General features: G+C 45.6%; 1 protein-coding gene across 4 annotated transcripts in view; it reads right to left on the bottom strand.

Moving 5' to 3' along the window:
• Nucleotides 1-25,759, bottom strand: part of PCDH1 (protocadherin 1) — an 82,495-nt gene that overhangs the window by 28,675 nt on the left and 28,061 nt on the right. For all 4 annotated transcript variants that reach the window (XM_081872605.1, XM_081872606.1, XM_081872604.1 and 1 more), the window contains exons 2-3: nt 24,901-25,712; nt 17,826-20,018 (exon numbers count right to left, since the gene is read on the bottom strand). In XM_081872605.1, coding sequence (XP_081728731.1) covers nt 17,826-20,018; nt 24,901-25,695 — 2,988 coding nt within the window. In that variant the 5' untranslated portion in view covers nt 25,696-25,712. The remainder of the gene's footprint in view (nt 1-17,825; nt 20,019-24,900; nt 25,713-25,759) is intronic.

Below are 25,759 nucleotides of genomic sequence, written 5' to 3' on the forward strand. Positions count from 1 at the left end.
TGATGATAATGATAATGATAATGATAATGATGATAATGATAGAATGATAATGATATGCTATCTACATACATTGGGTTCTACATTGTGTTTGATAGCTTCCTATCACAGGAGCGTACGGTTTAAAATAAATACAAGTGAAACAACAGAGGAGCGGAGAATGGAGGCAGGGCAAAAGGGGAAGAGTATGTGATTGTTGCAATTACATGAATTTTGGCTTGGTTACAACAGGGTGCTGGCTGTTCCAAAGGCTCCCTGCAAAAGGTGAGTTTTGAGGGGCAACTCGTAAGGCAGGGGATGAATTCTGGGAGGGAGCAGCCAGTAATTTAATTTTTTAAAAAAGGAATTTAATGGACATCCTGGATCCCCCCCCCCAAAAAAAAACTTTTGACATCACAGTATCACAGAGTGAGAACCTATGGGAATAGTCATTAAAAAAAATTTTTTTTAGGTCCAACTTTTTTGATCTGTGGAACTGTGCACAGTTACAGGCGCCACATAATATTCATTCTGCTCTAGAAAACATTATTCTAGTGTGGCAGCACCTACACTTTGGAACCCTCCTGCCTATTGATATCTGGAAGACACCTTTGCTGTACTTTTTTCAGTGCCTGTTTAAAATGTTTTTGTTTAGGCAAACTTATCCAGACATGTAGAAAATTCACATCTGTTTTAATCCCCTTTTAGCTTATATTAGATACCATTTCATGCCATTACTTTTTAGCCTCAGGACACTTCCACCAGCAGTGGATAAATTCTGCTCTATCTATCCATTCCACATCCATCCATTTCCAGCACTCACCATTTCCCATTTTGTATATGTTGTGTATAAATACCACAATATCCAAAGTTTAACAGAGTCCGTCCCCTCACAGACATCAATATAGATTTATCCAGCCTTGAGGAACTGCTAGCCCATGCAGCATTGCTGTTAAATGGCATTAAAATACAACATAGCACGGTTTGCAAGAAGTTTTGTAAGGTGAATTATTTGAAATATTGCAAAAAAACATAATGAGGAGAATTCTTAGTTAAAGATAATTAAAGGTAATATGAAACTAAGAAATGCATAATAAGTGATAAGAATGGAAAATCATCAGAGGTATTGACAGAAGTCCAAAAATTATTGTATAAGATGAGAAGTTTTGTTGTATGAATGATAATTAATATGTTAAAAACTAAAAAAAATGTAAATAAAAATAAAATAAAATACAACATAGCACTTTAGTAATTTCCTCCCATTTTGTAACATAGCCAATTTTTGTTCCATCTCCCACGTGAATAACAATTTGATATTTTTGGGGCGATTTTTTTCCAGGTTTTTGACAAGTTGATTTCTCAAACTTATTTGGCCATTTATTTTAAGAATCTCTAATTCAAAAATATTAATATAATATGAATTCTACATTAGCCAAAGCTTCCCTCGTTTGATCTATAGACATTATTTGATTATTACCAATCCGTTCAACCAAATTTTCCAGCCCTTCTTTATGCCAGTTAACAAACTACTCCATGGTTCCATTTTTACTGAATGGTGGATAAAATAGCAGAGATGTCATTGGTGATGTCAATAGACACAGTTTGCTTTTTATTTATCCCATATAGTGCAAAGTGCTGGAGAAACAACCCTTCTCCAATATTCTGTCTTTTGGGTCCATCCATAATAATACATTTGATGGGATTCTTACAAAACATTGCTCTACTGCTCCTATTTCTCCTTGTCCTGGTTGATAATACCATTTGGTAATTCAAATTATTTTCCTGATATTCATTTATTAAATCAGGAGATGACAACCCTCCCTTATTTATGTTGGTGTACGTTATTTTAGCTTTAAGTTGTGGTGTTTTTGTTTTTCAGCCCATATAAAACTGATATTTAATCGTTGCCAAGTTATTACCTTGATGTTGCCCTCTCTGCAGATTAAATTTTGTAGATAAGCTTCCTTTCACTAAAACTCTTGCTTGGAGTAAACTCAATCTATTTTATAAAACTTGTTCCAAAGACAAATTTATGCAGCACATATAAAAGATAGGACCATTCAACCCTATCAAAAGCTTTTTAATGTCGACAAAAGTGATAAATGTGATCCCCCCCATTGATGAAATTATTATATTTATCATTTCAAGGATATTATATGCCATTCTCCTTCTAAGAAAAACCTACTGTTCTGTATAAATTTATTTATGCATTACCACATCAAAGCTCCTTGCCAGTGTTGATGCAAATATTTTTAATCAGAATTTAATAATGATACTGGAGTATGCTATATGGGTAGTAATAAATTCTTTTCTGGTTTGGGAATAATCATGACTGAGTCCTCATTCAATGTTTGTAGGATTTTACCTTCCCTCAACATGGAATTACAGGCATCGCCCCATGTCCATGCGATCAGCATGCGCGTGCCATTTTCAGCACTGCAAGGGGGGTGAGGCTGGTCATGAATGCACTTCTGTGTGAGTGGGGAGTTTCCAACATACAATTGTATAGTTGGAAGATATCCCAATGGTCATCTAGCCGAACCCCCTGCAATGCAGGCAAGTGCTTTGTAGAGCTCAAATGAAAATCCATCAGGTCTGGACGATTTTTGAATTTTGGCTTTTGCTATTATTCGCCTTACTTCTTTTTCTTGAATTGGAGCATGCAAACATTCTTTTTCTACACCTGTTAGGTTTCACGGTCTTACATTAGGAAAAAACTTTTGTTTTTTCTTGTATTTGTGGATTTTTGGAAGACATAACTTGATATAATATTTCTTAAACCCTTCCTTTAGTTCTTGCTCATTAAGAACATACTGATTATCATCCTTCCTATTAAGTGGAATAACTTGCTTTCTAAACTTCTTTCTTGAATAATATGCGAGTAGTTTATCATCTGTTACCTTTATTTTTAAAAAAACCATTTTCTTGCTAAACCAAACTGTACTTTCACTATAACAGCCTTTTAGCTTCTAATAATTTTTCATTAATCATTTCCTTGCATCCTTTCCCCCCTTAGATGCACCTTTTTTTAACCCCCCCCCCAAAGGCCGTAGCAGATTCCCATAATATAGAATCAGTAATGTTTGGGGTATCATTATTATCAAGCTATATTTTAAGTTCCTCTGAAACAGTTTTAACAAAAGACTTACTCTGTATTAAGAACAAATTAATATTTGCATTATATTGTATAGTTAATAGTAAAACTAATTGGACTGTGATCACTATATAGAGTAGTACCAAGAGTTGCATAGTCAATCCTTTGTGTTAATTCTGACGATGTACAACAAATATTTGTGAATAAATGTCAGGTACTCTGAAATAATATGTATAATCTCTGTAGTAATAATAATAGGGTGGTTTTATTTTACAATATTTCTGAGATTACTCATAATACGTTTAGAGAATGCAGTAGCTAGGTTGATGACTGGAGCAATGTTGTGCCTCCTAGAATATTTGAGGGCTTTGCATCCTTTCTCTCTCTCACCTGAGACAACTGAGGAATGGAAGGAGAGGTGTAAAACAGCCACCCTTTGAGTGTCCTCCCTTCTTGCCACATTCAAAAAAGGGCAGAATTTTGAGTGAAGCAGGGTGGAATAACACAGAGGACTTGTTTTTCTAAAAGCAAGGAAACAAAGCAGTTTGAAGAAGGAGAAAAAGCAAGAGAAGCTAACAAAGCAGAGGCTTTCCCTAACTTCCTTCCTGCTGTACTCAATCCCTGTTTTAAATTGCCACTTCCCTTCCTTCATTGTCACCCCTACTCACACTATTTTAACCTCTGCCACCGTTTAAAATCTCTACCATTTCGTTTCCATTGCTGTTTCATTCAAACCTCTGCTGTTGTTTAAAACTGCACTCCTGCTTTACTCAAATATCTGTAGTTTAAAACCATTTTTCCCCTTAGTGTTGCTTTACTGCTGCTTTGCTCAAACTTCTGCCCTTATTTAAAACAGCCACTTCTTTTTCAGTGTCTCTTTTTATTCTCAAACTTCTCCGTCTTACATACTTCAGCTTCCTCATGTGAGAGATAAAAGATACAGAACTTTACTCAGACCTCTGTCATGGTGTAAAACTGCCATTTTACTCTCACTTCCCTCCACTCGTTTTACTCAAATGTCTGCTGTTGTTTTACACCACCACTTTCCCTGTGCGTGGTGGCTGCTGGCCTGCCTTCTCTTTTGCTCCCTGACTCTGAATTCATGCAATTTCTTCAGAGGGGGCTGTGCTCCGACTTCAAGGAAATCCAGGATTGTGATGCAGCACTACAAATGATAGCAGCCTTGCATTTTTATGTATATAGGAAGATATGTGCAACACTAACCTGGACAGCATGGTAGTGAGTCCAAGTGTGGCACAAAGCCTTAAGCAAGAGTGTGGCAATTGCTAGTTGGTTTTGTCCTCACTTAGGGACGTGGGTGGCGCTGAGGTCTAAACCACAGAGCCTAGGGCTTGCCAATCAGAAGGTTGGCGGTTCGAATCCCTGCGACGGGGTGAGCTCCCGTTGCTCAGTCCCTGCTCCTGCCAACCTAGCAGTTTGAAAGCACGTCAAAGTGCAAGTAGATAAATAGGTACCACTCCGGCGGGAAGGTAAACAGCGTTTCAGTGTGCTGCTCTGGTTCGCCAGAAGCGACTTAGTCATGCTGGCGACATAACCTGGAAGCTGTAAGCCGGCTCCCTCAGCCGGTAAAGCAAGATGAGCGCCTCAACCCCAGAGTCGTTTGCGACTGGTCCTAACAGTCAGGGGTCCCTTTACATTTACCCTCATTCATTGTTGTTGTTGTTGTTTTAATCAGTAACAAGGGGATCACTGGACATGCATCCCCTCCCCAGAGTATGGTGGGAGGGCTTTCTTGCTCCTGAAGGTGTGAAATGGAGTTTCTTTTGCAAGAGGAGACACTAGAGGAGGTATCAGGGACAGGTGACGCACCTATGGCCACTGACACCTAAGAAAAAAGATGGTGGAGGTTGAACCAAGGAGGTTGAACCAAGGTTGAATATCTTCTCTTCCCCTATCTTGCCCATGTGAAGGTTCTTGCATTTTGAGAATCTTTGGCTAAATGCCCAGTGACTGAGTGGTTACCTCCAAGTGAGTTATGAGCACTGCAAAGGGAGAAGGTGATGGAGACTGTGGACGAGCAACAGTGGGAAGGAGCAGCAGAGATGATAAAGAGCTGCTGACACAAGGAGAGGTCTGGTGATGGGGGTGGGCAATCCACACTAACATACAAACCAGGGCAGGGGGCAGCGGTGGCTGTTGACTTAGCAGCAACAGATCAGGGGTCATCAGCAGGACTCCCAGGGTTTTTATCGTGAAACATTTTTTGATTTATAGATTTGGCATTCCTGGATTTTAAAGAACTGTGACATTTTGGGTGCTGCTGTGGCTTTCATTATATTGCTTCTGTTTTTATGCTGTGTTTAGATATTGCGGTTTTAATTTCATAGGCAATGTTTTACCTTTATTGTAAGTCACCTGGGGAACTCTTGTTATTTGGTTGGCATATAAACGTTGCAAACAAATAAATCAAAATTCAAGCAGCCTCTAGCCTGAAAATACAGTTTAGCAAAAGAAGATGGACAGACCTGAAGCAGAAAGCCTCATTTTAGTGGACAGTGCAATTTTATAACAAACTGCGGTTGACAACCTGGAACCAATTTCCATATTACTGACAGCAACCTGCCACAAGATGGAGATAGCAGGTAAGAGAGGAGACCCTACGTTTGCAACTAAAGCTTGTGTGCAGTTAGACCCCGACAGCAAACCCAACTGAACTCAAGGAAAGTTACTTCTGCATAGGACTCCACTGTAAGTCACAGCAGCTTCCGCTACTGAATTATTTTAACACGTCTTGGAAAAAAGAGTCTTTACAATCTCATGAAAAAGAATCTCACCAAAGCTACACGCGCCATTGGAACAGTTCACCGTCCACCATGGGCACACTCTATGCATTTGAAGCCACAACCTGTGCCGTCTTTTTTTTTTTAACATAAACTTTATTAATTTTTAAAATATAGACAAAATACAAACAACACAAAACATACAGATACAAAAGGAAAGAGGGGCGAAGTGACTAGAGTAGATAAAAGGGAGGGGAAGGTAATAGAAGATAATAAAGGTAAAGGGACCCCTGACTGTTAAGTCCAGTTGGGGGACGACTCTGGGGTTGTGGCGCTCATCTCGCTTTACTGGCTGAGGGAGCCGGCGTACAGCTTCCGGGTCATGTGGCCAGCATGACTAATCCGCTTCTGGCGAACCAGAGCAGCGCACGGAAACGCCGTTTACCTTCCTACTGGAGTGTTACCTACTTATCTACTTGCACTTGACGTGCTTTCGAACTGCTAGGTTGGCAGGAGCAAGAACCGAGCAATGGGAGCTCACCCCGTTGCGGGGATTCAAACCACCGACCTTCTTATCGGCAAGCCCTAGGCTCTGTACCCTACATCAATTCATGTGATGCAACTTTTATAGTCACAATCCAAGGCATGAAAAAAGTATTCTACCATAATCTTCTAAAATATATCCTCTCCACAAACTTAATTGGACCGTTGAGAGTCCATGTTCCATCTCTGCTGTATTGACGTATATCAATGATTTAGACCAAATAGCACAAAAAGAATCTGATTTATGTTCTCCCCTCATTTTTTTATTTTTTGGTATGTGATGTGCTCAGAGAGAGATGGCTTAAGGGCTCATAGTAATATTTAAGGGTATGAACCTGTTTCAGATGAAGCAACAAGTTTATTCTGCTTATGGCCTCAAAGACCACCCTGCTGAAGCCTCAGAACCTCATGGAAGGCTAAGATTTCCACTGGTTATGTGAAGGGCTTCAGTGACTTGCTGCCATGCCTGGTACCAGACATTTGTCCTCAGAGACAAACCAGAAACAGCACTGGTTAAGGATCTTGAGGAGCTGGCAGGGCCCCTTGGAATCAGTGCTGAGAAGACCCATTGAAAACCCATTGGCGCTGTCAGAAGAGGAGGTCCTTGTAAATGCTGGCACCAAAAGATCAAGGTCCAGGCCAGACAGCAATGACACAGCATGTTTCTACAATCCCAGAGTTGTCGCCCGGCCTCATGAGTAAGCAATCTTGGAAATGCCTTCATTACTAGCTGCAGTGGTGTGATCTAGAAGGGCAGATTAAAGGAGGTCTCCTTCTTGAGTCTTCCAGTTTGTGGAAATAACTCAAGCTATGGACTCCTTGGTCCATTTACCCCTTCTTGTTGTGCTGTATCTTGCCTGAAGTCCCTGTGATAATGACCTTGAGCTGTTCCCCCCCCCACCTCTGGGTTGTATTTTGGACCTAGATGGATTCTCTGTACTTGACTTTGGCTTGTCTGAGCGGTGCTGCACCTGCAACCCTGCACTCATTTTGGTAGGAGCTTATATCACCTGAGATTGGGACCCCAGACCCTGAGGATACCCACTGGACCACGGCTCCTCTTAGATCCTTGCCTGCTCCCCAAGATGAGCAAAACTAGGATCTAGATTGGTATCGGAAAGCTGTTTGATGTTTCGATGTGTTCCTTTAGACTTTATTGGAAGGCACCCAGAGTGGCTGCAGCAACCAGGTCAGTTGGGTGGAGTACAAGAATAATAATAATAATAATAATAATAATAATAATAATAATAATAATAATTTATTAATTATTAACCATCTCTCACTGCCTTTTTCCTTCTCCTTAAAGCGAAATTCACGTGCACACACTCAAAAAGCCATGAAAGAAAATAGTGCTGCTATTGACTCCCCCTAGGTCAGACACAATCCACTTGCAGGTTCCAAGCCATCAGCAGAAGGCTAGGTGAAACAGGGAACCAGTGGAAGCTGGTCCACCAGGGTTAGCAGTGCACAGCCAGGGCTTTTTTCTGTGGTACTCACTGGAACTCACCACTGCCATTTTAGAGAATGAGGGAGGTGTTCATGGTGAGTTCCGGCACCTCTTTTTCTACAAAAATAGCACTGGGCACAGTGTATGTCAAGCATTTTTAAAATAAACTTATTTCAAAGCTACACTCTCTGTCCTGTGCCCCCCCATTTTATAATTCTGATTGAAGTCTGAGGTTCTGCAAACGTTGCTGTCAATCAGCTCTCTGCACCACACAGCCAACCCCAACCCCAAAGTATAGTATGGCAGAGAGACAGCGGCGTAGCGTGGGTTGTCAGCACTCGGGGCAAGGCAAGTAATTTGCGCCCCCTAACCCGGGGCAAGGCAAGTAATTTGCGCCCCCTAACCCGGGGCAAGGCAAGTAATTTGCGCCCCTAACCCCTAACCTGCCGCCGCTGCCAGCTTCTTCTTGCTGCTGCCTGGGCTGGGGTATTTACGGTAAGGTAGCCACGGCGGCGGCGGCGGGTCCGTGTCAGGTGATCTGAGGCGAGTTGCCGCTGGCGCTGCCGCCCAAACGACGCCGCTTGCCCGGAGGAGGAGGAGGGCAGAGAGGCGAGGAAAATGCAACATGGCCCAGCAGCTGCAGCAGCAGCGGCGGGGCTGTGAGGAGGGGCTGCCTGGCGCGCCCTCCACGGCCCTGACGCGCGGGGACCATGGCGAGCGCTGAGAGCCGCTGCCTGCCGGACGCCTTCAGCCCGGACGCGCGCACAGCTCGTCGGTTCCGCGAGACATGGGGCTCTGCTACAGCCTGCGCCTGAGGCTCTTCGGCGACTCTGGCGGCGGTGAGTGCGCCCCCCCCCAGATGTTGCGCTCGGTGCGGCCGGCCCCCCCTGCACCCCCCACGCTACGCCACTGCAGAGAGATTCCTCCCATGCATCTCTAAGCAAAAAAGGCACGTGACTGACTGGACTGCTCCAGCTAAAAATCGGTGGTTAAGAGGGCTATCAAGCACAGCCACTATAGCAGACTTGGGAGGTGTTAGGACTGCTTCAAGAACAGCCTTAGCCAAGATCAGAACCAGGCATCTGTTCTGAGCATGCTCAGAGCTGTTTCCTTGAAGACCACACTTACCCAGCCAGGCCTTAGGAGTGCGCTTGTTGTCTGAGCTCACTTGCTGCCTTTTTGTGTAACTGAGCAGGACTGGCCACAAAGTGGCTTTGTTGTCTTTCCGTATGTATTTGTTTTACTTATACAATTTTTGTTACATGGATGGAGATATTGGGAGCACCTTAAAGGTTTGCAAGTGTATTGTTACATAAACGTTCATGGTTTACTACAAATGATGCATTGGACGAAGTGGACTTTAGCCTCCAAAAAAGCTTATGCACTAATAAACATGCTGGTCCTTTCCCTGTTTTGCTGAAATTGTACTGCAGTACAAGCTATTTTAAAGGCTTCTAAGGATAAAAAGAGTATTCAACACTTGGGCAAATTTAAATTGCATTACAAAAGGCTCCAACAAGAACACTGTGCACGGGTTGCAGTCTCTTCCTGCACACCACACCCAGGCAAGCCTGTTGCAACAGGCAAGGCACATGTTGGATTTGCTGAAGAGCTACCTATAAAGTCTTATGTTTCTAGGTCCGCATATCGCAGCTGTAGACCAGATCATTTCCCCCTTTGATTTTGGGTTGCTGTTTTTCATTTGTTTGTTTAATGATTCCAAACCGGCCCTCCACACCTCCCCAATTCAAAACCAGGGGCAGGAAGGCTGGATATTTACTTTTTAAACAATTCTCATTTCTTTTAATCATTATTGGGTTTGTGTCCATTCCACCCTTCCTCCAAGGAGCTCAATTCAAAGTGTTGGTGCTGTCCTTTAAAACCCTAAACGACCTTGGTCCAGTATATCTGAAGGAGCGTCTCCACCCCCATTATTCTGCCCGGACACTGAGGTCCAGCGCTGAGGGCCTTCTGGCAGTTCCCTCACTGTGAGAAGCCAAGTTACAGGGAACCAGGCAGAGGGCCTTCTCCGTAGTGGCGCCCTCCCTATGGAATGCTCTCCCACCAGATGTCAAAGAGAACAACAACTACCAGAGTTTTAGAAGACATCTTGAAGGCAGCCCTGTTTAGGGAAGCTTTTAATGTTTGATGTATTGCAGTATTTTAATATTTTTTGGGAAGCCGCCCAGAGTGGCTGGGGAAGCCCAGCCAGATGGGTGGGATATAAATAAATTATATTATTATTATTATTATTATTAGGTGGCTGTCATGGGTCTCCTTTCCCCCGTGTTATCCTCACAAAGACCTTGTGGAGTTTGTTAAGCTGAGAGACTGGCCCAAGTCAGACAGTGAACTTCATGACTGAGTGAGGATTTGAAGCCCAGTCTCCCAGCTCCTGGTCCACTTAATATCTCTTCTCCCTATTCCACATTCTGGAAAGATGATGTAGAAATGACTAAGATCACTGTAACCTCCCAAACAGTGCCTGTGGGGCACCTTTATGACTAACCTACTCAGGTTGCAATTCTGCACAAGCTTATGAGGTGGCAAGCCCAGGGATTCATTGAGGCCTGCTTCTGAGTAATGTACGGTTTCTTTGACTTGAACACACACTAGAAATTGTGGTGGCAACTCTGAACCAAGGCACAACACTTAGGTATAAATAAACCCACTGTTTCATTGCAAAGGAGGAGGAGAGGGAGAGAAGCGGAACAGGTGGGGCCACACATATTTCTTTCCTGCAGAGAAGCAACTGTGGCAGCAGTTGTATCCTGGCTGTATCTGTAGTATCTTTGCAAGGGAGCCGGGTGGAGAGAAAACCAGAACTGGCCACACCCATAAGATCTCATTGGCCACGCTCCCATGCTTCTGCTCTTGCAGGCGAGTGTCAGTACAGAGGCACGCTCATTAACTCAGTGATGGGCTTCACAACAGCCAATTCATCCTTCATCTCTGGTCGCTGATATCCCCTGTAAGGGATTAGAATTGAGCCACATAAGTGGAACCTGACCAGCGAGTGACATAAGTCAGCAAAGGGCTGCTCTGGCAGGCCTTAGGTGGTTCAAAAATCTTCATAAAGGCAGCTACGAACGCATCCCAGGATGGAGAAATGGGCTTTCCTGTTCAGGGACGGAAATACCCAGTTGAGATCTTCTCTCCATAGTGCTAGAACCAATTCAGTCTTGTCCATGTGACAGGTCTCAGGCTGCAGTATAGACAATAGCTTGGCACTGGACTGGGCAATAAAAATATGCAAGTTTGGGTGCTATTAAAACATTTGTGTAAAGGCATTTGGGGCTGTGAGTTCCTGGCTTGTGGTACAATGGTTTTCTGAGAGTCTTCTGCTTGCAGTTAGGAATCTTGTCTTAGAACAACTAGTTTTCTGCCTGGTGATGATCTGTTCCTGCAGATCCTGGGGACCAGTTGGGGCTCCATCCATTATGTTTTTGGGAGTAATGTAAACCCGTAGATTAATGGAGTCTGAGCAAACACTGTCAGGAACCACTAGAGGCAGAGAGTCCAAACGGGCTCACAATCAGCTTCCAAAGAAAGGAGATAATGAACCAAAGGGGTGCTGATCAGGTTCTAGAGAAAGATCTCCAGAGGGCCTTCTCCCAGCCAAGTGGAAAACCATAGTTTTTCTACTGGAAATGCTGGGGCTTAAAATCCCAGTGGCATTCCTGGCAGAAATGGCTGCATCAGGGACCTGGAACATCTGCTCCCACCTCCACTGCCAGTGCAGGCAAGATGCTGGTCCTTTGGAATCAGAAGGGGTGGACAGGAGGGCACTCCACAAGCAGCCTGATCATTCTGCTGGTGCTTGAACCAGACGCTCGCAGGCTTTTAGATCAAGCCTTGAGTTGGTGGTTCTTCCATGGTCAGGTTCCAAAATGGGCAAATGATATGATGAAGTGAACTTGAGGGAAGGCGGAGCAGGCATCTATTTAGCATCTTCTGTCATGGGTGAGTTGCTCAGAATGAGGAATCAAACCTGAAGCAAGAGCTAGATAGGAGTTCCTTGCGTCATATGCTACAGCCAGAGCGCCAAGCTGCAACCCCATTCCTGGCTTTTACTAGGGCACTACTGCAACACAATAGAGATGAAGCTGGAGACCCTCTCTTCCCGAGGGCTTCTCTGGTGGTGCACTGGGAGCCTACAGACAGACTTCCCGATTCAAGGTCCCAGACCCCTCACACTTGTTCAATCCCCACCTGCTTTTGTAGAAGCACCAGAATGAGGGCAAGAGAGTAGAAGAGCAGAGCCAGGACTTTCCCACGGTTGCATATTCCCTGCAATCCCCCTAGTTCTTAGAAGGATTCTTGGCTTAAGGAACATGATTGGTCAATGTCACAAATGACAGCTGGTGTGCTGGGGTCACGAGAGGATTGGACTAGGGCCCTGGGAGACAGGGGATCAAATCCCTGCTCAGCTGTGAAGCTCACCAGGTGACTTGGGCCAGTCTAACCTACCTCACAGAGTTGTTGTTGTGGGGATGGAATGGGGAGGCAGAGGAACCATGTGTGCCACCCTGAGCACCTTGGAGGAACGGTGGGATATAAATGTAATACATAAATAATAACATAATAATAATAATTAAACATTAAATAATTATGGTTAGGGATTTTAATGTTGTCACTTTCTAACATTAATAATAATAATAATAATAATGAAATAATTATGGTTAGGGATTTTAATGTTGTCACTTTCTGCGGACACTTTTGAAAACCCAGAAAATACCCAATACAAGTGTTTAGAAAGGTGTACTCTAACCCACCCGCCGCCTGCCACTCTCCTGAACCTCCCCAAGCTGCTCTTGCTCTCCCAAACATAAACTCTGTTCTCCTTAGCATCCTCAGCAGGATGGAGCAAAGGAAGGGTCCCTTTCGCCCTCCTTCCTGCCATTGCTCTCCATTGCACAGACTAAAGGCACGATGGGATGCTGGAGCGCTTATAAAGAGCTTCTCCAAAGCAATGCAATATGGAAGGGGTCTTGAAAGAAATTTAGATCACAGGCCCAAACTTTCACCACCCTAATACCCAGAAAGGGTGCGCAAAAGAGACGAGGGCCCACTCCCTTTGCGTATCCCCACTGAGCTGAATCACCCTGCTGGACTTCTCAAAGAAAATGGGAAGGGGCAGGAGCAGCTTCTTCCTCCTCCTCCTCCTCCTCGGAACGGCCATACACTTGCCAGCTTTAGTAGATGGATGAGGAAGCAACAGCCGCCCTGTGCCACCTGTCCTCTTTGGTCCAGCAGAAAGGAGAGAAGGTAAACCATTGCCACGGCTGCCACAGAGCAAGGAAGGGGTGTTGCTGAACCCCACAGTGCTGCTCTCAGAGGCTGCTGCATCTCCACAGCCACTGGTCAGCAGTCGGAGATGGTGGAGCCTAATAACAGTGGCAATTTCTGATAAAGTTCTTTTCCTGCTGGTGCTTCAGTTAAGTAGCACAACCTTGCTCCCAAACCAGCTCCTGATGACCACACGGCGGGCAGTTTCATGTGTCTGTCCACCCCCACCAATTTTCTGCTCCTCCTTCTCCAGCACAAGCTCCACCCAGACTTAAACCAGCATCAAGTTTTTGAGGGTATCCTATCTGCTGCTGCTTTGGGATTAAGTGTAGGCCGCCATCTCTTTCTTCCCCCATCCCATCTATGTTGCAAAGAGTCTCTGCCTCCCCTTGCGCTGTGTGCAAATGGGCCAGTCCTTTGTGCAATTTTATTATTATGCTGTTACCATTTCATTTATGAATCGCTTTCTATGAGGCGTCGTGAAATGATTTACATAAAAGCAAATATAAAACAGCTACATATGTAAAAACGCTTAAAATAATTGCACTTATAGAAACAGTTTAAACAACTACTATGAGACACGCCTTAACAGGAAAATAAATAAATAAATAAATAAATAAATAAATAATAATAATAATAATAATAATAATAATAATAATAATTTATTTATACCCCATCCATCTGGCTGGGTCTCCCCAGCCACTCTGGGCGGCTTCCAACAAAACACTAAAATACAATAGTCTGTTAAACCTTAAAGGTTTCCCTAAACAGGGCTGCCTTCAGATGTCTTCTAAAAGTCTGGTAGTTGTTTTTCTCTTTGACATCTAGTGGGAGGGCGTTCCACAGGGTGGGTGCCACTACCGAGAAGGCCCTTTGCCTGGTTCCCTGTAACTTGGCTTCTCGCAGCGAGGGAACCACCAGAAGGCCTTCAGAGCTGGACCTCAGTGTCCAGGCTGAACGACGGGGGTGGAGACACTCCTTCAGGTATACTGGACCGAGGCCGTTTGGGGCTTTAACGGTCAGCACCAACACTTTGAATTGTGCTCGGAAACGTACTGGGAGCCAGTGTAGATCTTTCAGGACCAGTGTTATATGGTCTCGGCGGCCGCTCCCAGTTACTAGTCTAGCTGTTGCATTCTGGATTAGTTGTAGTTTCCAGGTCACCTTCAAAGGTAGCCCCACGTAGAGCGCATTGCAGTAGTCCAAGCAAGAGATAACTAGAGCATGCACCACTCTGGCCAGACAGTCTGCGGGCAGGTAGGGTCTCAGCCTGCGTACCATATGCTGATAAACAGTTGCCCTAGACACAGAAATGACCTGTGCCTCCATGGACAGCTGTGAGTCCAGAATGACTCCCAAGCTGTGCACCTGCGCACAGCTACCCCCACCTCTTCACCACGATACTCTTCCCCATTTGACTGCGTTTGAGGCAGGGGCAGAGCGAGGAGGGGGCTTACGTACATCCCGCCAGTGTGCCTTGGAACACAAACCCTGCACAAATGGGGAGTTGCCTGTAATCAAATGTGTGCCTTTGTTGGTGGTTGTTTAAAGACAAGATCGACCCCTTACTTAATGAGATAAGTCACAGTTTAACCAGGTGGGGAAAATGTTTTTGTTGGATAGGAAGGCTTCCGGTTGTTAAAATGAAAGCTCCCTCTCCCTACCTATGACCCTCAAAAAACACTTAAGAAGATTCAAATCCATTTAATTAATCCATCAATCCATTGGAGGGTGAGGGACACAAGAATTCGCTTAGAAAATTCACAGTTATTGGTATCCAAGGATGGCTTGAGACTTCTCAGCCTGGCAACAATTATTACTACGCTGCCATTTTAATGGTTTTATCCTTTTGGTGGGAGCCAGGTAGTGAACTTGGGAGGCGGTTTGTAGAGCAAACAGGGATAGACCTTGGGAAGGGGCAGAGGAGAGGAGCTCTATAAAATTAAAGAATCATGTAATTAAGTCTGCAACTGTAAACATCTGGGGGAAATATAAATGGATTTTGGCTCTGGGAGTGCCCCTAGTATCACCAGCACTATAGTCTAAAATTTGGGCGCTGAATATTTCTCAATAACTAGGATAAGTATTGTTTTGGGGATGGTAAAGAAAAAATTGAGCAGATACTGTGATGATCAACATAATTTTACCTTTTGCTGCTATAATAAATAATCACAGAACTACCAACATTGGGGATGGGGTTCTTAACGTCTGAAAATGATTTAACATAAAAAGGAACAAACATGGCAACCTCTTGCAGGCCAACTCAGAAACTGTACTTAAAAGGATTTACTCCCATGCGAGTGTGTATAGGAGCCACAACATGACTTTGGAAATATTGAAAAGGGTATATACCATTGCAACAGAGGATGAACCATTTTTAAGTGTAAGGTAAAATGGGAATTGGACCTGCAGGTGTGTTTTTCAGATAAAGATTGACAGTACCTATATAAAAAATTAGCAACCTCTATATCCTTAAATGTGACTAGTAAAAAGAATTAAAACACTTGTGCATTTATTTGGAACATGTACATACACTACACTTCAACAAAAAGTTCTTAGACACTTTGGCTTACAACAATGTATTGTTAAAGCTGTTTACATTCTCAGCAGGGACACTTCTACCCCTGAGCAAACTGTGCTGCAAATCTGCTGTGTGCGTACTGCGAATCTAACCCTACAGATGTTTGGCAGATTTGCTGGTTATGTAAGAAAAATAAATACTTAGGGCCCCCATAAAAATACAGCGTGGTGTATTGACCACGGTGTCAGAGTGGGACTGGGGAGTATCAGCTTCAAATCCCCACATAGCCATGAAGCTCCCTGGGTGACCTTAGACCAGGTAATATCCCCCAGCTTAATCTCCTTCTAAGGGTGGTTGTGAAGATGACACAGGGCCAGGGAGAGTCATATAGGCTGCTTTCTTCTTCTTGGTGGAAAGGCAGGATATAAAAAATTGAAATCCCTGTTGTTCTGAGCACCAAATGGGTGTGAGAAACAATACAAACAGTTCTTTGGATTAAAATAATGCTATCTAGATTATACACTGATAATGCAGCAATAATGCCTCGTGCCAAAAACTGGAGCTCTCAAAAAGTCCTTTTCATAAGGATTTTTTTTTTTTTGCAGAAAATACAGTTTGTTATGAGTGCACACAAAGTCACTACTGTGATTTAAACTCATTTGTTTTGTTAAACAGAAATGCATGTGTGTGGAAACAACTGAGGATTTTTTATTTATTTTTTAAAATAGTAGGTCCCGTTGGGATAATGCTATAGCATTATTCCAAACTAATTTGTGAAATATTGTTCATATGGTATTCTTTTAAAAAAGAAACATGATTTAATGTGATCCCCCCCCCATATTCCCCTTTCCCTGCCCAACATACCATATAAAATAATAATAAAAAATACACAAACAGGCCATATTAAATTACAAACAAAAAAGGAACAAGAGGATACCAGTGGCAAAATGACTTCTGGAAGGAAAATCCTTCCCTCCTCCTCATTCTCTTCTCCTCCACTGCCCCAGAGGCTGCGGTACAACAGCCAGACATTCACACTTCACAACATGCTCACTAGCAACGGGTATTTTATTGCAGCCCTTCAATAGGCAAACACCTTTTCACTCTGAGGACATACAAGTCTGGATGGAAGGAGAACATGGCACAGTATCTGGGAGACAAGTCACCTCCTCTTAATACTTTGGATCTGTTGCAGAACCCTGCACAGAAAACCCTCTACAGGTCACTAGCTTGAAGCACAGACAGGAAAGGACAAAGCCTACCGAAGCCACACCGCCTACGGACTTTCCCGGTGCATTAACCAGTTTGCAAGCCAGAGGTGTCTCTCTCCTGTGCTCCCAAAGCTGCCAAGTACCCTGTCATGCAGTTCAGAATCTCTTATTTCAGCAGATACCGGCCCTTGCTTCAAACACAGCAAGAACAAAAAGAAGAAGAAGAAGAAGCAATAAGCTCTGTGCCCTACATGCGCTCAAAGCTAACCTCTTTCTTGTACTCCACGAATGTATCCCAACGCATGCACAGATAGCCCTCAGAGCGGAGGCGCACTTAAAGCAGCAGAGAAGCCCCAGCTGCGGTGCCATTTCCACATGCAGAAGCCTTGCAGCCACACCCTTTGTGCCACCGCTCAAGATACTTGCCTTTCTTACCCTGCGTCCTCAGATACACTGAGGCTCTCGTGTCATCAGGCTCTGCGGCAGAACTGGGACAGGCATTTCTGCGTCTTGCCCGAGGTATAAAATTTGTGAGTGGAAGAGTGGCTGGAGCCTGGGACACATATACAAAGACCCAGAATGCATGCCTTCCGACCCGTTTTATTTCAGCGAGCACCATACATGGAGGGCTCCGTGAAAGGGCTCCAGCAGAACGCACAGAGACCCCACCCGCCAGTGGACCCTACCCCTCCCAAGCAACATGCTTGCTTCCCCCCCAGATGCCACCTGCCAGCTCCTGTTCCTTGCAGCCAGAAGGTCTCCACCCGCCTCCCATACAGTTGTTCCCTCCACCGGCTGGGCTGGCAGGAGGCCTCTTCCCTGAGCAGTCCTTTCCTGAGCAACTGGCACCTGGACACCTGCAGGCTCCGGCCTGCAACATGCCAAGGGGTCAAGGTCCATTCATTCAGGGTGGGCGGAGTCCACGTCACTCCCACACTTCTGTCCATATGGCCCGGGTGCGGCGTGAGGGGGTTCTGGGAGGGTGTAGGACAATCTCTCCTACCTGCTTGTTGGTGTATTTCTGAGGGTTGGTGCGGTAGCTGTAGTCTGAATACTGCTCCGAGCCTGTGGAATTGCTGTCCCCTGTGCCCACAAATGTATTGGTGGCCGGCAGGTCCTGCACCACCTGGTGCTTCTTGGAGGCAGATGGCGACTGGGGCTGGAGCTGGATGGAAGGCAGGGGGGAGTTGGAGCGGTAGTGGCGGCCCAAGTCAGGGCTGCCAGGGGGGTAGTTAAGGGGCAGGTGGATGCGGGGGCTGTCGCTGACTGAGTCATTCATCAAGTTGAACTTGAGAGATTTCTGCAGGCCCGTTTCTTCCTCATCCTCGGCTGGTTTGGGCGGCTTGGGGGACTTGTTCTTTTTGACCTTGCTCTTGGCTTTGTTGCCTTTGCTGCCTTGCTTGGGAGCGTACAGGTCCTTGGTTTCCTTCTTGCCCGCCTGGTAGCCGCTCTTGGCCTCCTTCTGACGGCAGTAGCGCACCAGCACAACCAGCACAATGACCAGAGTGACGGCTACTATGCCCGCAATGACCCCAAAGAGGATGTTGCTGCGCTGCTTGCTGCGCTCGTACTCGGGGTCGCCGGCGATGTCAATGTCGATAGGCGTGTCCAAGCTGTGTCCCACCAGAGTCTCCAGCAGCGTGCGGTTAGTCAGGGTCTCGTTGACGTAGAAATGGACCAGAGCGGTGCCGTGGCGAGACGGCTTGCCCTTGTCGTTGACGCGTACCACCAGGCGGTGAAGCCCGTGGTGCTTGCGGAGGATCTCCTTCTCCAATGTGATGTTTCCGCTCTGGGGCGAAATCTTGAAGAGCTCAAAGGGGTTTCCACCCATGATGCTGTACTGCAGCTCAGCGTTGATCCCAGAGTCAATGTCTTCGGCTCCGACACTCATGACCTGCTGCCCAGGACTAGTGTGGGGCTGGATATGCTTGTAGGAAGCGTTGGATGGAGAAATGATGACAGGAGCGTTGTCGTTCTCGTCAAGAACATTGATGGTCACCCCAACATAGGCAGACCTGGGTGGGTCACCTGAATCCACAGCTTTCAGTCGGAAGGTGTAAGTGCTCTGCCGCTCGCGGTCAAAGGAAATGCTGGAGAGGATGGTGCCAGTACCATTCTGGATGACAAAGTCCCCGTTGTCCTGCTCTACTGAGAGCTGAATGAAGGCATTCTCCCCTTTGTCTGCATCGATTACTGTCACCATGCCCACGGGACTCAGAGGGGGCATGTTTTCCATGACGGAGAAGTTGTAGCCACTTAGCATGAACTTTGGGTCATTGTCATTGCGGTCCATGACGTTGATGGCAACAGAGGCCGTCCCCTTCCGGCTAGGGCTGCCCTTGTCCGCTGCGACTACCAAGAATTCATAGCGTTCTCGCTGCTCACGGTCCAGGACAGTCTTAACCCGGATTTCACCAGACTCTGGATCAATGGAGAATATGCCTTTGGATGAAGGCTCTGTCACTAGGGAGTACACCAGCTTCGCATTGGACCCGCTGTCTGCATCAGTAGCACTCACTTCTACCACCAAGTCATCTGGGGAATTATTTTCTGGGAAAGATACCTCTGTTGAGCTCTGGCTGAAAACTGGGTCATTGTCATTAACATCCACCACCTGCACCTTGAGAGAGTTGGTGCTGGACAGAGGTGGATTGCCAGAATCCACAGCCACAATCTCAATGGTGTATTCTTTCACGGCCTCATAGTCTAGTGGCGTTGTGGTCTGGAGAAAATACTTCTTTTTGCTGTCACTTCCGGTGTCACTGGCTTGTCGCAACTGGAAAGGTACATCACCAGCCACTACACAGGTCACAACAGCATTCTCACCTTCATCCCGATCAGACACCTGTACCAGAGCCACAGGTGTCTCAACCGGCACATCTTCTGAGATATTAGCCATGCCATCTTGGTGGGTGACCAAGCCAATACCACGGATTTCAATGGATGGAGCGTTGTCATTCATATCCCTGACACTAATCACCACCTGGGCACGGGCAGTTTTGGGGTTGGCCCCTTTGTCCTTGGCCAACACGGAGAACTTGAGCACATTGATGTCTTCACGATCAACGGGACCCTGAACAGTGATAAGTCCAGTGGCTCTGTCCAGGCGCAGCAACCGGCGAACCACATCGGAAGCTTGGTGGAAGGAGTAGTCAATCTCAGCATTGGCACCCTGGTCAGAATCATTGGCCTTCACCTGCAATGAGAAAAGGAAGTGGTGAGCAGGTACCTGAGAAAACTGAGCTTGCTGACCTTAAGAATGTGCCCCAACTATCCCTTGCACCAAGGAGATGATAGAACACTTCAGCCATCGCAAAGTGTTGTATCACATCATGCAACGTCAACTGAATCAATTGAACCAACACCAAGAGCACTAGTTCACTACAGCTGCTTCTCACTGGGCAAGATGCAAGCCAAAGGGAGCCATCCCCATCAAAATTCCAAAAGTTACCAATATTTTTCTTGGTGATCGCCAATAAATGTTTCACACTGAAACTTTTATAGCACTGTTGTCTATAATAGCGGTGGGCAGAAAGTACATCAGGATCTACAATGGTGATTTGTAATAGGTTGGAAAGGGTTTTTGACTCCTAACTGTAGAACAATAGCAACAACGAAAAGGGTTGTTTCCCCCCATCTGAATTTGATTGTCTAAATGAAAGACAGCGAGGGAAAGCCATGAGTGCATTCTTGTATGAATGGTGCTCCTAGACTGAAGATGTGTTCAGAGGCTCCCTCATCTTTAATCTTAGGTGTAAGTCTACCTCCAGGAATCACTATTTTTCACATAGCTCTGGGCTGTTCCACTCCTGGTTCTAACAAAACACAAAACAACCCTGCAAGCATGAGGCATGCCTTGTCTTGTCATACAAGCATTAAAAGAGATGTTGTAGTGTGGACTCTACAGCTTTGGATCTGTTCATATCCTCTCTCATCCATAAATAATAAGAAAAATTAAAGAGCTTTGCTCTACCTACTTCAGCATCCTATTTCCATCAGTGGCCAGCCAGATTTAAACTTTGCCCCCTTGAAACTAGCAGTTAGAGATACACTGCCTTTGAACATGGAGGTTCCAGGTGCCTCTTCTAACTGATAAACCGGTCTTCCATGAACTTCTGCAATCCCCTTTTAAGGCCACTGTGATGCAGTGGCCACCAACACCCTCCTGTGATGGAGGAATTACAAAGCAGGCATTGTGTTCTTCCTTGTCTGTCTGGAATATACTAGCTGAGCTATAGGTTTTATTGGGTGGCCCTGTGTTCTAGTGTTCTGGGAAGCAGACAGAAATATATCTCCATATATCATCTGCACATGAGACATAATGTTATAGACCTCTAAAACAACAAGTTCTTTATTAAAAAACCCCCAAACCCAAACATATAGGGAAGATGCTACAATCCCTTGGTTGGTTTTCTGTACACATTTTCAAACTCTGTTTTTTTTTAAGATGGGGTGACCAGTACTGTACAGTGGTGCCCCGCAAGACGAATGCCTCGCAAGACGGAAAACCCACTAGACGAAACGGTTTTCCGTTTTGGAGGTGTTTCGCTAAACGAATTTCCTATGGGCTTGCTTCGCAAGACGAAAATGTCTTGCGAGTTCCTGCGGGTTTTTTTCCCTTCCCCACCCCCTTTTTCTAAGCTGCTTATCCGCTAAGCCGCTAAAAGCCGCTAATAGCGCTAATCCGCTAAGCTGTCAATGGGCTTGCTTCGCAAGACGAAAAAACCGCTAGACGAAGAGACTCGCGGAACGGATTATTTTCGTCTTGCGAGGCACCACTGTACACAGTACTTCACCAGGCGATCTTGGGCCAGTTTTTTTCTCAACCTAACTCAATTGCACAGGGTTATTGTGGGGAGGATAAAATGAGACAATGCCCACATTTGAGAAATGGTGTGGTAAAATGCAACAAATGGTCTCCTTAACATGTAGCAGTAAGTCAGGGTTATTGAGAAGTGTGCTAATGAATGCTGCTGGATCACTCCCTAATTTGTTCCTTCTCTGGTGCAAGCAGCAGCAATAAACCATAAGGCCTTTGCCTGTCATTACAGCATTACAAATCTGGGGTTGTGGTTCTCCCTAACAAACCACAATCATTAGCCAACATGAAGTCATGGTTTGCTGTTGACTTGCTGCTCATGGTTTGTTAGGGAGAAACAAACCGCAACCTTGGTAATGACATGCAAAGGCTTCATGGCTTCCTACTCCCACTTCCACCAAGGGAGGAGCAAAGCCAGAGTGATCTGGCCGTCCCAATCGTCATTAAACGTGGTTTATCACTACATGCAAATTGTCCCTATTAAAAATACCACTATTACTACATCCCGCCATTCAAGTCCTCTGTTAGTCAAAGATGACACCCACAATCCATACCTGATACACCCAAACACTGTCTCTCCTAAGTGCCCCAACTGCACATACAACAATGCCCCAGCTAACTCCATAACCCACATCCCATGACTTCCGCAGAAGCTTGCTAGGCTCTTTCAGCTCTTGGCCAAAAGCCCAGGTGTTGCCTGAGACTGACACGAGGCATTTCTCTTTCTGGTGGAACTGGCTTGGCTGGTCTAGCTGAGAGGCCACCTCTTCCACTCTGGTATGCAAAGAATTTACCAAGAAAACCAATCCAAAAACCACCCAGCAGGTCCCTGGCGCTGAGCAATAGAAAGAAGTGGGGCTGTGCCAAAGGCTTTCCGCAGAGAAAGTCCTTACTGCATAAACCATTGAATGACTCCCTAGCTGAGAAGGGACAAACCCAAGATCAATACTAGGGGAGCGAGTTCCATAGTTTAATTACACGCTGCGTGAAGAAGTGCTTTCTTTTATCTCTCCTAATCTTCCAACACTCAGTTCAAGTGTTATGAAAGAGGGACAAAAACCTTTCTCCATTTTCTTCATGCAATGCATAGTTTTACTAACTTCTGTCACACTACCTTCTCACTTGCATGTTCTCTAAGCTAAAGAGCTTGAAATCACGGGACCTTTCCTCACAGGACAGGTGTTCCACACCTGTGATCGTTTTGGCTGCCCTTTCCTGAACCTTTCTCAATATCCTTTTTGAGGTGAGGCAACCATAGATCTGTATGTGCTTCTTGGGTTGTGGGAATCCACACTTTCCTTTTGCATTCATTAGAGTGGGGTGTCAGCTCCAAAAATCAGGACTCAGAGGTGTCAGCAAAACCTAGAGGAAACAGTGAGTCTCACAATGGCAGGTGCATGGTGGGCACCAACAATGCCCCATTGTGATGACTTGCTCCTGCAGTGGGACTGCCCCAAGGGTACATCTTTGCCTGATCAGTTACTCGTTAAAATACGAGATAACTAATCTGACCTGATGCTATCAAGCATCTTCTGAATAGGCAGGTATAAGATTGCACCACTCAGTAGACAACAAAGGGGGCTGTGAAGTAGCAGCCTAACAACAACAACACAGCCCTACTGACAAGACAACATGTCTCTCTGCTGTCATCAGAAAATGGATACTCAGCAACTGGCTTTAATTATAAACATGGAGAAGATGTAAACCAGCCAAGCAGGGCCACAGCAAGAGCAACAACAACAAAAAATGCAAGAAAGAAAAATGGTGGAATGCAAAGACCCACCCCTTCCTCTTCTTGCTACACACAATTCCATATATGCCCAAGCTCTTATATTGTGTCTGAAGGAGAAAGTTTACCTGCAGTAACTTAAGCCACTTCAGGTGTTACATCTAGACAGAAAGAGATTTGTTTTACAAAATACCTAACAGAATGATTGAAAGAGCTTTTGCGAAAATGCACACGGCACACTGTGAACACATGAAAAACACTTTGTAAACACAGATTTCACAGTTTAATATAATAGTTTACAATTTAATGGGAATAATTCAAAGGGGAGGGGAGCCAATCCAGACACATTGTATGAGATTGTTCTGGAAGGGAAGGTGGAGAAACCAGGTGGCGATTGGCTCCAGCCAAGGCAATGGCGCCTCATAGGCTCCCCTCCCTCCTGCCAGGTAACCGGATAGAAGCACTTTATTAAACATCAGGAGCAGCAGTAACAGAGGTTGCTAGTCACCTTGGCCACAGATTACTCATTTCTCAAAACTGTGCCCTATTCCAAGAAATCACCCCCATACTCATTGTTTGCTTTTTTAAAAGGTCTGGCTAATGTTTGCTTTTCTCTTACAACCAGTCATTTCTGTTCTTGTTTGCTCCTCTTGCTTATCATTTTGCTGTACTGGATGGATGGAGGGCCCTGATGTTAAATGTCAATTCCAGGTATCACCTTCACACGCAAGGTGGAAAGTGGTACCCCGCCCCTTCTTCTAAAAAAGCAGGAATCAAATGCTCACACCCTCGGCTTGGGCTGCTGCTTTATAAACCAGTGATACCCCAACAGAAGAGTGAAAAATTAGAATTTAAAACCCACAGTAAAATTATCTAACCCCAAATCCTAGGAATGCCTTTCAATGCCTGAGCACCACCAATTTCACCTATGCTAGGAGGAAAAGTTCTGACCTATGTCATCTCATATATATATGTGTGTGTGTGTGTGTGTGTGTGTGTGTGTGTACATCAGCATTATCCTGATCCAACAAGGTTGTAACTCTCTCTTCTCTCTCTGTGTGTATATATTATGATTACGATAATCTTTATTTTCATTGTCCCATACAGAACAATGAAATTGAAAAAAATCTATAGGGGCATAAATCAAACATCAGATTTGCCATCTCCATTCTGAAGTGATGAGTTCTCAGCCAGGGTTGGGCCAGCACTGAAAATGGTGTGTCCCAGACACACCTGTGTTTTTTCTACCCTTCCTACCCAAGCTGGCTTTCACTCCCCCATGAAAATCCTTGCTAAGCCACTTCTGCGTTCCCCACGCCCTCTTCCCGTTCTCCACATTGTCAAACGGCAGTGAAATTTAGTTGGGAAAAGCAGCGGCATATCTGCACGGCCTCTGAAAACGCCAGTCATTCTAAACCTTGAGTCACACAGCCCGCCCCTTGCCCTGCTTTTCAAACAGGAAATACATTCATCAGTCCCACCTGAGAGCCGTTTAGTTCCCCCCATTTCCCCACAGAAGGAGGGGCTCACCTGCAGCACAGAGTGACCAATGGGGCTGTTCTCCGAGAGTTCGGCCTCGTAGAGGGGCTTCTCAAACTTGGGCGCATTGTCATTCATGTCCAGGATGGTGATGCGCAGCAAGGCACTGCTAGCACGTGGTGGGTTGCCCCCGTCCTGTACTTTGATAGTCAAGTCATAGGACTCCGATTGCTCCCGGTCCAGGCTTCCCATGACGATCAGCTGTGGCTGTTTCTCCTCTTGGTCCTCTGCCACCTGCAAGCCAAAAAGCTTCTGGGCATCTGAACCAGGCATGAGCTCATAGGAAGCCACACCGTTGGCGCCAGCATCACGGTCCATGGCCAGCGGAATGGGGAAGAGTGTCCCAATATTGGTGTTTTCAGGAATGGCTAATGTGATAACGGGAGAGGCAAAGTTGGGTGTATTGTCATTGATGTCCAGCACCTCAATCTGCCCTTCCAGCAGGCGTGGGCTATTGTTCATCAGGTCCGTGATGGAAACCTCAAACTCCAGGAAGCACGGGTCCCCTGGAAACAGCTGCTGGCATTCTCGCAGGCTCTCTCGGTCAATGGAGGTCTCTGTAGTGTAGATGTCACCAGTCTTACCATCCACACGCAGGTAGGGGGCACCTACCTCCAGCTTATACAAGTGCCCCACATCCGGGAAGCCATAGTCTGCTGCCAGGCTGCCGATGAGTGTGTTGGGTGGCTGCTCCTCCTGTACCTTGTAGACGACACGTGTCCCAGAGCTCAGGCAGGGGAGCTGGAAGAAGAGCCACAAGCCCAGGCAGGAGATCAGCTGCTGCATCCTGAACGGTGGCAGAGCTGGAAGAAAGGAGGGAGAAAGCAGGCATTAGTAAAGTCCAAGAAGT

This window comes from Podarcis erhardii (genome assembly GCF_964252035.2).
Source record: "Podarcis erhardii genome assembly, chromosome: 8".
NCBI classification, from domain to species: Eukaryota; Metazoa; Chordata; class Lepidosauria; order Squamata; family Lacertidae; genus Podarcis; species Podarcis erhardii.